The sequence below is a fragment of the Gavialis gangeticus genome, unplaced genomic scaffold (genome assembly GCF_001723915.1).
Source record: "Gavialis gangeticus isolate Ggan-Ray unplaced genomic scaffold, GavGan_comp1, whole genome shotgun sequence".
In the NCBI taxonomy this organism is placed as follows: Eukaryota; Metazoa; Chordata; order Crocodylia; family Gavialidae; genus Gavialis; species Gavialis gangeticus.
This window is the reverse complement of record NW_017729028.1, coordinates 6765817-6778123: the sequence shown is the minus strand read 5'-3', so window position 1 is coordinate 6778123 and position 12307 is coordinate 6765817. Positions and strand designations below refer to the sequence as shown.

Sequence of the window (12307 nt, the reverse complement as noted above, 5' to 3'; positions counted from 1 at the left end):
CTCTGGGTTCGACCATGGAGCCAATTTCCCAGCCAGCGGATCGTGGTGGACCCAAGGCCACAATTGGCCAGTTTCGCCAAGAGGTGTTCATGGGATACTAGACTGAAGGCTTTTTTGAAGTCAAGATATATGACATCCATCTCTTCTCCCTTGTTCAGGTGATAGGTCACCTGGTCATAGAAGGAAATGAGATTGGTCAAGCAAGACCTATCTGCAACAGACCCATGCTGGCTATCCCTCAGGATGTTGGCGTCAGCCAGTCCATTAAGGATGGCCTCTTTAATAAACTTTTCTAAGATCTTCCCCGGGATAGAAGTCAGGCTGATGGGCCTATAGTTAGCCGGATCCACTTTCCTCCCTTTCTTGAAAATAGACACCACATTGGCCTTCTTCCAGTCTTCGGGCACTACACTAGAGCGCCAGGAGTTCTCAAAGATCCGTGCCAGGGGCTGGGCTATAATGCTAGCCAGCTCCTTGAGTACCCTGGGGTGTAAATTGTCAGGGCCGGCTGACTTGAAGGTATCCAGCCTCTCAAGGTGTTCCTTCACGAGGTCAGCATTTATGGAGGGCTGGAATCACCCTCACCCGGATCTCCCTGTCCCATAGTGGGGACAGGGAGTTGAAACGCTGCAACTCGGAACCAATTTTCCCATAGGAAACAATATTATAAATGGGGGATTGGTTCCTGAACCATGGCCCAATACCCTATTTTGCCCAAAAATAACCCCAAATTTTGTACTCGATCAATTGTAGATACGTAAGATAGCTAACATTAATGTATTTCTATTGTAAATAGCAATCATATTGATTTGGAAGGACTTCTTTGAGGTGATTTTGCTGGACTTTTTGAAAGGCTCTTGGTTGGACTTTTTGAAGGGTTCTTGGATGGAGCCCTCTCAGGACTCTTGTCTGCTTTCTTAAAGAAAGTGTCCAAGGAAGTTTGGACAGATGTTCTCCAGGGAGATGGGGGACGCAGCAAATTTGCTCGCTGGCATGGTGTCATGTCAGATCAAGAGTTGTCAAACTGAAACCGACGTCATAAAGTTGAAACACAGTGTCAATTTACAAACATTCTAAGTGTGAAACTCTGTAACTCAAAACGTAAGTCGAGGCCTGCCTGTATTCCAGCAGGCACCTTTTGGACCCAAAGTGTCAAACTCATTTGACCCCACATGTAGACAGTCCATCTCTGGCAGCTGGGAAAGTGGTGGCAGGATTAACCCCTAGAATGCTGGCCCCATATATATAGCAGCTCTGGCAGCTGCAGGGGTTAACACTGCCACCACACAAATTGCATCCGAATGGGGATCTCAACCTGGAAATGGGGCAGCAAGGCAAATAATGTGGCATTAATTTCTATGACTACGAGGGCCGCTTTGTGGGTTGGGCCAGCATCCAAGGGATAACAGCACCACTGCTCACCCTGCCACCACAGAACTGCATCCTGAGTAGGGATCCCAAATTGAAAATTCAGCAGGACAAGCAATGGCAACATTAAGTTCCATGTGCCGGCTGCATGAACACAGCAGCTCTGGCAGCCAAAAGTGGGGGTTAATGCCACTGCCTATCACCCCACTGATAAATTTCTGACCTTGCAGGATGAACCCAGAGGTGGGTCTTCCAGACCATGAGACCAGACAGCCAAGTGACCTGCCTGCTAATTATGAGACCCCTGTTTTAGATACCTGAAGTTTTAGAAAAACATGCGTTTAAAATGGCTTATTTAAATATGGTTTAAGCTAACCTAATCACACACTATCAAAAAACAACTCTGTGATTTTAATGACATGGGGCTTTAGCTGATTAAAGCCAATTCCTACATCTTAAAGCACAGGAGAACAAAGCTCATGATGTGTGAAACACCTAAACAATCTGTACTGTGTAAGAGTTAGCTGTTAGGATACAGCTCAAATACACTGTGAAATGTCCTTATTGTAATACATTTAGTTCCCCAGAAAAACAATATAAGCTATTAATTGTATTGTTTGTAAACAAAAGCTGATTTATGAATAGAAGTAGTAGTTACATAGTGATTTTACACTAATCAGCTCCTAGTATTTGTCTGTAACTCAAGGGTTGTTTTTCAGACTACATATACATATAAGTTTGCTCCTGTTGGATGTAAGAGTGCTCCTGGTGGCAGGGCAGTGGGACATGCCTGGGTGTTGACCTTGCTCGGTATCCTAGTGCTGTGGATGCTCATCTCCCCCACTGAGATTCAGGATGGACTCAGGAGAGACTCTGACATGCCTAGGGTCAGGGAGGACAGAGTCAGGGAACTTTGGGAGGGGCTGGACATGTTCAAATCAGCAGGTCCAGATGCTCTCCACCCCAGGGTGCTGAGGGAATTGGCAGGGATTATCAAGAGGCCCCTGGCACGGCTTTACGAGCACTCGTGGTGCTCTGGCCAGGTGCCAGACGACTGGAAGAGGGCCAGTGTGGTCCCATTTTCAAAAAAGGGAGGTGGGGAAGACCCAGGCAACTATAGGCCCGTTAGTCTTACTTCAATCCTGGGGAAGCTCTTTGAGAAGATTATCTAGGAGCACATCTGGGAAGGACCGGCAGGGAGGGACGATGCTCAAGGGCAACCCGCATGGGTTCATTAGGGACAGGTCCTGTCACACCAACCTGATTGCCTTCTATGATCAGGTCACAAAAATCACTGGACACAGGTGTCGCAGTGGAAGTAGTCTTCCTGGACTTCAGGAAGGCCTTTGACACTGTCTCCTACCGCATTCTCATTAAAAAGCTAAGCAACTGTGGCACTGATGCCTACACAGTTAGATGGGTCACAAAATGGCTGAGGGACCACACCTAGAGAGTGGTGGTAGACGGGTCACATTCGACCTGGAGGGATGTGGACAGTGGGATCCCCCAGGGCTCGGTCCTTAGGCCTGCACTGTTTAATTTTTTCACTAGCTACTTGGACAAGGGGGTGAAAAGCACCCTGTTCAAATTCACTGATGACACCAAGATCTGGGGCAAGGTGGGCATGCTAGAAGGGAGGGACAGGATACAGCTGGACCTAGACAGCTTACAGGGGTGGGCAAATGAGAACAGGATGGGATTCAACACTGACGAGTTCAGTACTGAACTTGGGCAGTAAGAACCAGCAGCATACCTATAGGCTAGGGAACTCTCTTCTCAAAAACACAGTGGCAGAAAGAGATCTGGAGTCATTATCGATTCCAGAATGAACGTGGGCCGCCAATATGAGGACGCAGTCAGTAAGGCCAACCACACCTTGTCACGCATCCACAGATGCATCACAAGCAAGGCCAAGGAGGTGATCCTCCCCCTCTATGCAACACTGGTCAGGACACAGTTGGAGTACTGCATCCAGTTCTGGGCACTGCACTTTAGGAGAGATGTGGCCAGCATCGAGAGGGTCCAGAGGAGGGCCACTCGCATGATCCAGGGACAGCAGGGCAGACCCTACGAGGGGAGGCTACAGAACCTGAGCCTGTTCAGCCTTCACAAGAGAAGGCTGAGGGGAGTTGGTGGCCATCTACAAACTTACCAGGAGGGACCAGCAGGGAATGGGAGAGACCCTGTTCCCCCAAGCACCTCCTGAAGTAACAAGGAATAACGGCTATAAGTTGTTTGAGAGTAGGGTCAGGCTGGACATCAGAAGGCACTATTTCACAGTTAGGGCAGCAAGGATCTGGAATGAACTTCCAAGCGAAGTGGTGCTGGTTCCTATCTTGGGGGTCTTTGAGAGAAGGCTTGACAATTACCTAGCTGGGGTCACATGGGGGTATTCTCTCCTGCCTAGGGCAGCGGGGTCGGACTTGATCATCTACTTGGGTCCCTTCCAACCCTACGTCTATGAATCTATATCAAAAGAATATAATATCTATATGATTAACCACATACATCAAGCAAATGAAGCTAGTCACATGTTCCTATTACCATTCAAGACTTTCCCCTTTCCCTTCATTGGTTTGTTAAAATTATGTGATATCTTACTTTAGAAGTGATATAATACAATAAAACAGTGCTTTCCTACAATACCTAGCATAGAGTCATGATCCTAACTGGATCATGGAAACTATTTTTATATAAATAGATATTAGTAATCTGTGCTAAGAAACATCTTCATTTTGCACTTATAAAAGTTACCATTGAAGGGGAACAACAAGCAAATAACTTCCTCCAGCAACACCCAAAGTCTGATTTATGGCAACCATGGGATTTATTCTCATAGGAAAGCACAGCACATTCCCTCACTGGGAAGCTTCAGGGAAGTAAAAGGACTCAAAACAGCCAGGGAGAAAAGACATTCTGCCAGGTAGATCACCACAATCAAATAAATTAAAAATCTGAATCTTCTGTCAGTAACTGGCATAAGTATTAGTGAAATAATAAAATTAGAATTGACCTTTTCTTTTACAAATTATACTTCACTGGCTTCTTGTTCAATTCAGATTCAGATTTGGCCCGATTCGGGGGACAGTGATTCAATGCACTGATTCAGATCACTGTCCTGATTCGATTCCGCCAAATCTAAATCTGAAGATTCAATTCAGATTTGGAGAATCAGCGATTTGGCCATAGACACAGCTTTATATGTTTTTTCTACATACCTTGAGGGACCAGACATGGCTCGTGAACACTGAGATGGTGGGGCACAGAGCATCTCACAGGAGTGCAGGGGCCTCCACCTGCATGCTCAGCAGTGGACCCAGAAGTGGATCAGAAGGCCCCTCTCGCGTTCCCATGGGACGCTCCATCTGCCCCACCATCTCAGTACCTTGAGGTATGTAGAAAAAACATGTGAAGCTGTGTCTATGTCCGAATCATCGAATCTCTCCAAATCGAACTGGAGGCTTCCAATTTGATTCAGAGAGATGAATGGGTCTCCCGATTCAATTCAGATTTGGAGATTCAGCTGCTGAATCGGGGCAAATCTCCTCTGAATTGAATCAGCAACTGAAACTCTGCACAGCTGTAATCAACATAGATAACTAATGCAATTAATTATGGGTGCACAGATACAGATTTTTGGGGCCAATACCAATAACCGATATTTAAAGAAGCATATCAGCCGATACTGATCCGATTTCCAATACAGCATGGAGAGTTGCCTCCAGCTGGTAAGTCTGTTGTGGTGGAAGGGAAGGGGGGAGGGAAGGAGTGTGGGGGGTCAGATCAAGCCCCCCCTCCCCTCCCCACAGTGATGGAGGGAAGAGGAGGGGACAGGGGCAGGTGCTGCCCAGCCAAGGCAGGGGGCAGAACAGACCCGTGGCTCATGGGGGGTGGTTCCTGCCACTGCTTGCATCCTGAAAGGGGAAGGGGGAGGGATGTGCCCCCAGATCTGTGTGGGGCAGGGCAGGCAGGCTGCAGCTGTGGGCTGGAGCTGGGCTCTTCTTGGCGGGGACTATGGAAGGGGCTGCAACCACCTCAAATTTTGCAATAGCTCCCTCCCAGTGCCACCGCCACCATGTGCATGGTGCAGCCCTGGCTCTTCCTAGTGTGTGGGAGGAGACAGGGGCTGAGCTGGGAAGAGCCCTCCCCCCACACCCCAACATGAGCCACAGGTCTGTCCTGTGCCCTGCCCCACCCTGGCAGGTCAGTGCCTGCCCCTGCCCTTGCCTCTGCCCCCTCCCCCCACAACTCTTCCCTCCTTCCTCCCCTTCCACCACAATGAACTTACCAGCTGGAGGCAGCTCTCCATGCTGTCGGGCTCTGCTCCTCATTGCCCAAGTGCTGTGCTGAGATGGTGCACATGCAAAGGCATTTAACAGCCAAATTATCGGCCCCATTGGGCCAATTTCTGATACAGCCAATTTTCTTTATATCGGTACCAATCCAATATTGGACTGATGTATCAGTGTATCTCTACAACTAATACAAATTTAAGATTAGTTAAACTTTGGGCCAAAAAAAAAACAAAACAACAAGTTAGAGATCATTTTCCTCCCTTGGTCACTATTAAGAAAGAGAAATTTTTATTTTATCCTGCTGGTATCTGGCCAAGCTATTACCAGCCAAATGACACTGAAGTCATTTTCATACAAATCTGTGAAGAAAGTATCATATTAATTTTTATTTGGAAGGGAAGTTTTTGTTTCTTTTTAAAGGAAGAATAGAACCAAATTGTCATACAAGGCCACTGATTTAGATGCCCAATTGGAGAGTTCTGAAATAATCTAGTCCAGTGCGCGAGCCACCAGTTGGTCTGCAGCGAGTTGCCAGGAAAGAAAGAAATATATTTTCAGAAGCATAACATTGATATGTCATAGCGACACTGTTCATATGTTCCAACACTCCAGGTGACGTCACGTCGTGCGAGGTCAGGAAAGAGAAAGAAACAGCCAGTCGAGCATTTGTGTAGCGCTGTTACACACAGTTGCTGCCACCGGCTGAACCAGGCACCGGTCCCTGGCCCACTGGAAAAAAAAATTGCCGGTCCACCACATCAGATAGTTTGAGAAGCACTGATCTAGTCTCCAGTTGTGTGCCCAAAAAAGGAGATCATGCAAACTGGAGACTACCCTGAAAATGTTGACCTTAAATTCTGCTGAAAACAAGAGACGTAAAAACAGCAGTATCAACAGTTTAGGTACCTATGGTTACCAAGTGCAACTGCTCAGAAAGGGAAGTGACTTTTTTTAAAGTCTTGTCATTATTCTAGAGTAACTGTAAAGTTCCATTACATCAGAATAACTGAGAAATAATTTTCAAAGTGAAAAGCTGTTTTTCCACATGTCCCCGGGTAAATTACTTTGGGAACTCAGACACATCAACGCTATCCATAAAATGGGGATAATAGTACTTTCTTCCCTCGCAGGAACATCATGAAGAGCAGTACATTAAAAATTATGAGGAACGTCTATATTTCAGTGGTAAATGCCTAAAAGTACCCATGTTAGGATAGAAAGCATTGAACTAACTGCACAAACACTATTAAAGCAATTAGAACCATATCATCCATAACTGGATATAAAAGTTAAGAACAATATTGGTTAAGCATTAGCAAGAACCAAGCAAAACAGTCTCTTGTAAACTGAATGTAGTAACTTCATTGCTTCCTTTAATACTATTCCCTTCAGTCTAGCTAATGTCCAGTCCTCAGACAGCTCAGGGTGTTGAGTTATTGGTGTGTTACATACATCTACAGTAATGTAACCCAAACAGTATAGTGATAACACACTTTGCAAAATTCTATGCTACACACCTTACATCTGACAACACAAGTTCTGCATTTACACGCAGTAAGGGAATTTCCACTCCCATGCCTTTGTTCAAACAGTAATCTTGTTTGATTGAAAACACTAAAAAGATTAGGAAATGCATTCCTTAAAATAAATTCAAAGTTTCACTATTACTGTATATTGTAAAGAAAAAAACCCACCTTCTATAAATCAAGAGAGATGAACGACAGCATAAGGAAGTAACCCAATAAAAAACTTCACTTAACTTCAGTACTTTCTTACTTCCCTACATGCTTTCTACATGCAGAACAAGCTTTCAGGAATGTGGAAGTCATTTGTTCAGCTCTACTCACTTGAGCTGTTTTGATGTATTCACACATGTATACATTTAATATCATGCTTAGACAGAATTATAGATTTCAGGCTGAAACGATTAATAATCTGATCTTTACTCAGGTCTACAAAAAGATGATTCTACACAGCATAATTTTTAGTAGACACTGAAGATTAGGAAGAGTTTCACATTTCACTCTACTCATTTCTGTTGGTTTAAACACAGATGCTAAAATTTATATTTTAGCTGTAAAAATGTACACAGAACACTACAACTGCTAAGGGATAGTTCTTCAAAACATGGCCAATCAGCACAAATACAACACATCCACAGCAAATATTTCTGTGTGAAAAATGAAAAAGAAAGCTTAACATGCACAAAGATTGAATTTGAAAACATCTCCTCACTTGAGAAAGCAGGTCCAGGTACAATTCTACCTACTGCACATTAAAGTCTGTGCAGCTATAGGCTTAGAAGAGTCATACCATTCCACGGGAGAGGTATATAGTTTTCCAGTTTTCTTAAATGGCAACCCAGTATGCCTCCACAGGTCAATTGCATTCTAGATGACTCTCCTGTTCACTCAGTAGACAATTTCTGCACTTCCAGAGCACATAAACACTAAGCAAGGAGTTAACTCCTAGCAGCTAGTAAGAAATTGGGCAAGTGAATTGCCATCCCTCAGGCATCTGACTCTGGGCAGCACATGTGCCTCCATTATCAAAGGATACAAACCTCCTAGACAGAAAATGCTTATCTAAGCCAAGAGAAGTATAATAGGCATTGGATAAAATTCATAACTTCATTAGCCACAAGGGCCAAAATACCAGTGCTCCTTCCTTGCCAAGGGAGAGCCCACTTAGACTACAGCATGATGCTCCCTTTTGCTTTCTCTCCCCTTCTGGCCTCATGACTTGCATTTTGTGCTGCTCAGCAGCCATGTTTCAACACAGAGTGGAGAATGCCCTCAGACCTAGCAAGCAAGCCTTTTGGTTCAGAAATTTTCCAGGGAAGTGGATGATGTGCCTGAGGGCTAAATCCCAAGTCCCCGATGGAGGATCAGGCAGAAAATGTCAGGATCTCAATGGCTGCAAAGATGGAAAGAGACTGGAGCGAGATGGAGGTCTCCTGTTGTCTTTGGTTCTTGCTTGCCACTGGACTCAGATCACCACCATGTCAATATCCTGTGGCTGCTTTTTCCATGCACTAGCCTCATCACATTAAGCCAAGTCATGTATACACTTCTAACAGGCAACACACTGCCATACCAAAACCCCTTCAGCAATGCCAGCACAGAGACAAGACTAGTGAATTCAGCACTATCTAACCACAGAGCTGCACACAGGTGGCAGTAGCCTGATGGTCATCGTGCACCGGGGTTGAGACGTGTGCATCTCAGGAGAGCCCTGCAATTCCTACAATGAGCGAGCAGTTCTTTTCAGAGCCCCCCCATCCCCTGCTCACCTCACATAGGGAAAGTGCTAGAAAAGATGCCCTAAACCTAGGCTGACTTATCTGCTCCTAGCTGCATAACCACATCCAGAGGGATCACTCCTTCTGCAGTCAAAAAAAGTCATAAGATGACAATGATTTTCACAACATGGAATGCTCACACCTTAATGGATAAACAAGACAACAAATAACCAGAAAGAAGAACTGCCATTATCTCCAGGGAACTAGGGAGATACAACATTGAAGGCTACACTGTCTCCTGGAAGGGGAAACCAGACCGGGGCAGATGTATTCATGGCACTGGCTTTGCCATGAAGAATCAGCTCCATCAGTCAATTTACAGAGCTCCCTGTGGGCATTAACAAGTGTCTTACAACCTTGCACCTTAAGCTCAGCAACAACCAACATGTCACCATCATCAGTGCATGCACCCCAATACCTAAGATCTTGTAGTGGCTAGAAAAAATGCTACAAGAACACACTGAAGGCATACCTTAAGAAAACGGATGCTGACATCAAGACTGGGGAGAGGCAGCAGAGGTGGCTGCTAATCAATTCTAATGGCACTACAACCTCAACCAAGCAGCTGCCCATTTCAAGTTAAAGCATCTCATCCTCAGAGCAAAGAAGAAAGAGTGGAAGAAGGAAAAGGAGAGAAGTCCTGGGCTCCAGCCTACCCACCCCTCAGAAAGACCTGCAACTAGAACAGAAGAATCGCTTCCCTTCATGTGCAAGTGGCATTCCTGTTAATACAACCCAGGATGCTGCTGGGATTTTTTTTTGGTGTATTTGTTTTTTTGCAGTTGGCTTATGTTCAGCTTATGGTCCACTCTAACCGTCAGGTCCTTTGCAGTACCTCAACCTAACCAGTCATTCCTCAGTCTGTATTTGTGCATGCAACTATTCCATCCCAAGTACACGACTTTGAATTTCTCCTGTTCATCATTCATCATCTGGTAGCTGACCCTATTTATGAATACTGAAGTAAAAAAAAAAGACATCAAATATTTTAGCCTTATCTGCATCATCTGTGACTATTTTCTTCTGGATTCTGTAAGGGACCTATGGTTTTTTCTTGATTTTCTCTTACTTTCATATACTTGTAGTATCCCTTTTTATTGCCTTTTACAGGCCTTGGCAGCTACTTCTCATTTTTTTCCTGCCAGTCTATGGAATGCTCTTATACTCTTCCATTAGACCATGGGTGACTACACATGTGCTCCAGGGTGGGGGGCGCTTTAATTAGAGAGACTCTCAAAGCAACAACGTCACATGTATTCAGCATCCATGCTTCAAAATGGCAGTGGGGACACTTTAACTAAAGCTCATTGAACAAGCTTTAAAGTGCCCCTGTCACCATTGTGAAAAGTGGGGATGATGAACACAAGTGATGCAGAGGCTGCTGGAGCACACTATTTAGCATGCTCCAGCCAACTCACAGCATACTATTAATCTAGCAGAGCTTCATGTATAGGTACCCCATTTTCCACTTTTTATATGATTTTGTTCTGAGTTTTAATTTACTGAGGATATGGCTGTCCAGCCAGGCTGGGATTCTGTTGCATTTCCCATTCTTCCTTTGCATTGGGATAACTTGCTCCTAAGCCCTTAAAAGGGTCCCCGCCTTCAGAGTACAGTCAGCTCGCCTGCATTCCTTTTCCCCTAAGAATTGCCTCCAAGGGGATCCTGCCCACCAGTTACCTGAGTTCACTAAGATCCACTTTTCTGATGTCCTATGTCTTTATTCTGCTGCTCTCCTTCCTTCCTTTAGGATCTTGAACTCTATCAATTCTGTGGTCACCATCACCCAAGTTGCCTTTCACCTTCACATTCTCAACCAATTCCTCCCTATTTGTGGGCAGCAAATCAAGAAGAGCTTCCCCCCCAGTTGCTCTCTCCCACCTGTACCAAAAAGTTATCCCTAACACACACCAAGAATATGCTGGACTGATTGTATGCTGCTGTTTCCCACCCAGCGGATGTTCCAATAGTTAAAGTCCCCCTTGAGAATCGAGCTCAGTGATTTGGAATCTTTGGTCAGCTACTTAAAGGCCTCAGCCACCTCCACCCTCTGCTTTGGTGGTCCATAGCAGATGGTCTAGAACACAGAACTGGGAGGAATCTCCTGGATCAAATTCAACCCCCTATCATCACAGGCACGTTATAAAATAATCCCCTTCATAAAGAAGAAACTTGAAGAACTGTAAAATAGTTCATGTTTTGCCCCTACTACTTTTATTGAAAGTTGGTCTAGAAAAAAACCCACTGCTCTAATGATTCTGAACCTTCTTGCTTCACTTCATTCTTAGCCAATTTATATTCATTTTTTTCTGCACCAGCATTCTTCATCTTAAACGGATGTTCTCCCTCCTTGGTGTTTATCCCTCTGAGGTATTTATAGATAGCAATATATCACCTCTCAGTAACAGCTAAACAAAAAACCCAAGCTAGTCTAATCTTTTCTCATATAATAGACTCTCCATTCCCCTGATCAACCTGATAGAATTCAAGCTAGAACTGGTGCAGAGAAGTGCTCTCTTGAACATGAATGACCATACCTGCATGTAAGATCCTAGATTATGTTTTGCTAGTGCCTTGTACAATGACAGTGATACTTCCCTATTTCCATTGGAAAATACACCCTAGGATTGTATTCCCCCATGCTAGCAGTTTGCAGTCAATGTGGGATCAGTTAATACAGGCAGGCCTTTCTCTTCCTACAATTTCTAACTTGTAACGTCCTATTTTAGAGTTAATTCCCAAGTGCGTGACCTTTGCATTTTGTACTACTATATTTAATTTCATTCAATTTCTAATACTTCAGTCTTCAAGGTCATCCATTTGCATCCTCTATGATAGTCCAGTTCTCTTGTGCATTGACAATAAATCCCAAGTTAGTGTCATCATCACATTTCATCAGCACACTTCTACTTCTGCAAAAGTCATCAGAATAAAAATATTAAAGATAAAGAACAACGTTTGAATTCCATTGCTATCTTTTTGGCCAGCCTGATACTCCCCTTTAAACACCACCCATTTCAGCATTCCCAACTTCTTGGCCACCTTAATTCTTGTCCTATTTCCCTCATCTTCTCCACTTATGCTAATATTTTCCCATGTGGCACCCTATCATGTTTTACTGAAGTCAAGGCAGAATAATATACATTGATTAGAAAGTAAGTTCTCTTACCAAAGAAAACTGAAAAATTAGTCTGGTCTGATTTACCTTTAGGAAACCCATTTTACCTCATTTTCCTCTATGCCCAAATATTCTCTCTTTCAAAAGTAGAATTCAAGACTGGACTGAGTTTAAATAAGTGGGCCATTTTTCTTCCACTTCTTAAACTCAGATTATCCCATGTAG

At 44.3% G+C, this 12307-nt stretch overlaps 1 protein-coding gene across 1 annotated transcript in view; it reads right to left on the bottom strand.

The window, feature by feature from the left end:
- ASAP2 (ArfGAP with SH3 domain, ankyrin repeat and PH domain 2) overlaps positions 1 to 11292 on the bottom strand; it is a 210861-nt gene extending 199569 nt beyond the window's left edge. The window contains exon 1 of the mRNA XM_019520660.1: positions 11229 to 11292. Within this exon, the coding sequence (XP_019376205.1) occupies positions 11229 to 11292 (64 nt within the window). The remainder of the gene's footprint in view (positions 1 to 11228) is intronic.
- Positions 11293 to 12307: the final 1015 nt, after the last annotated feature.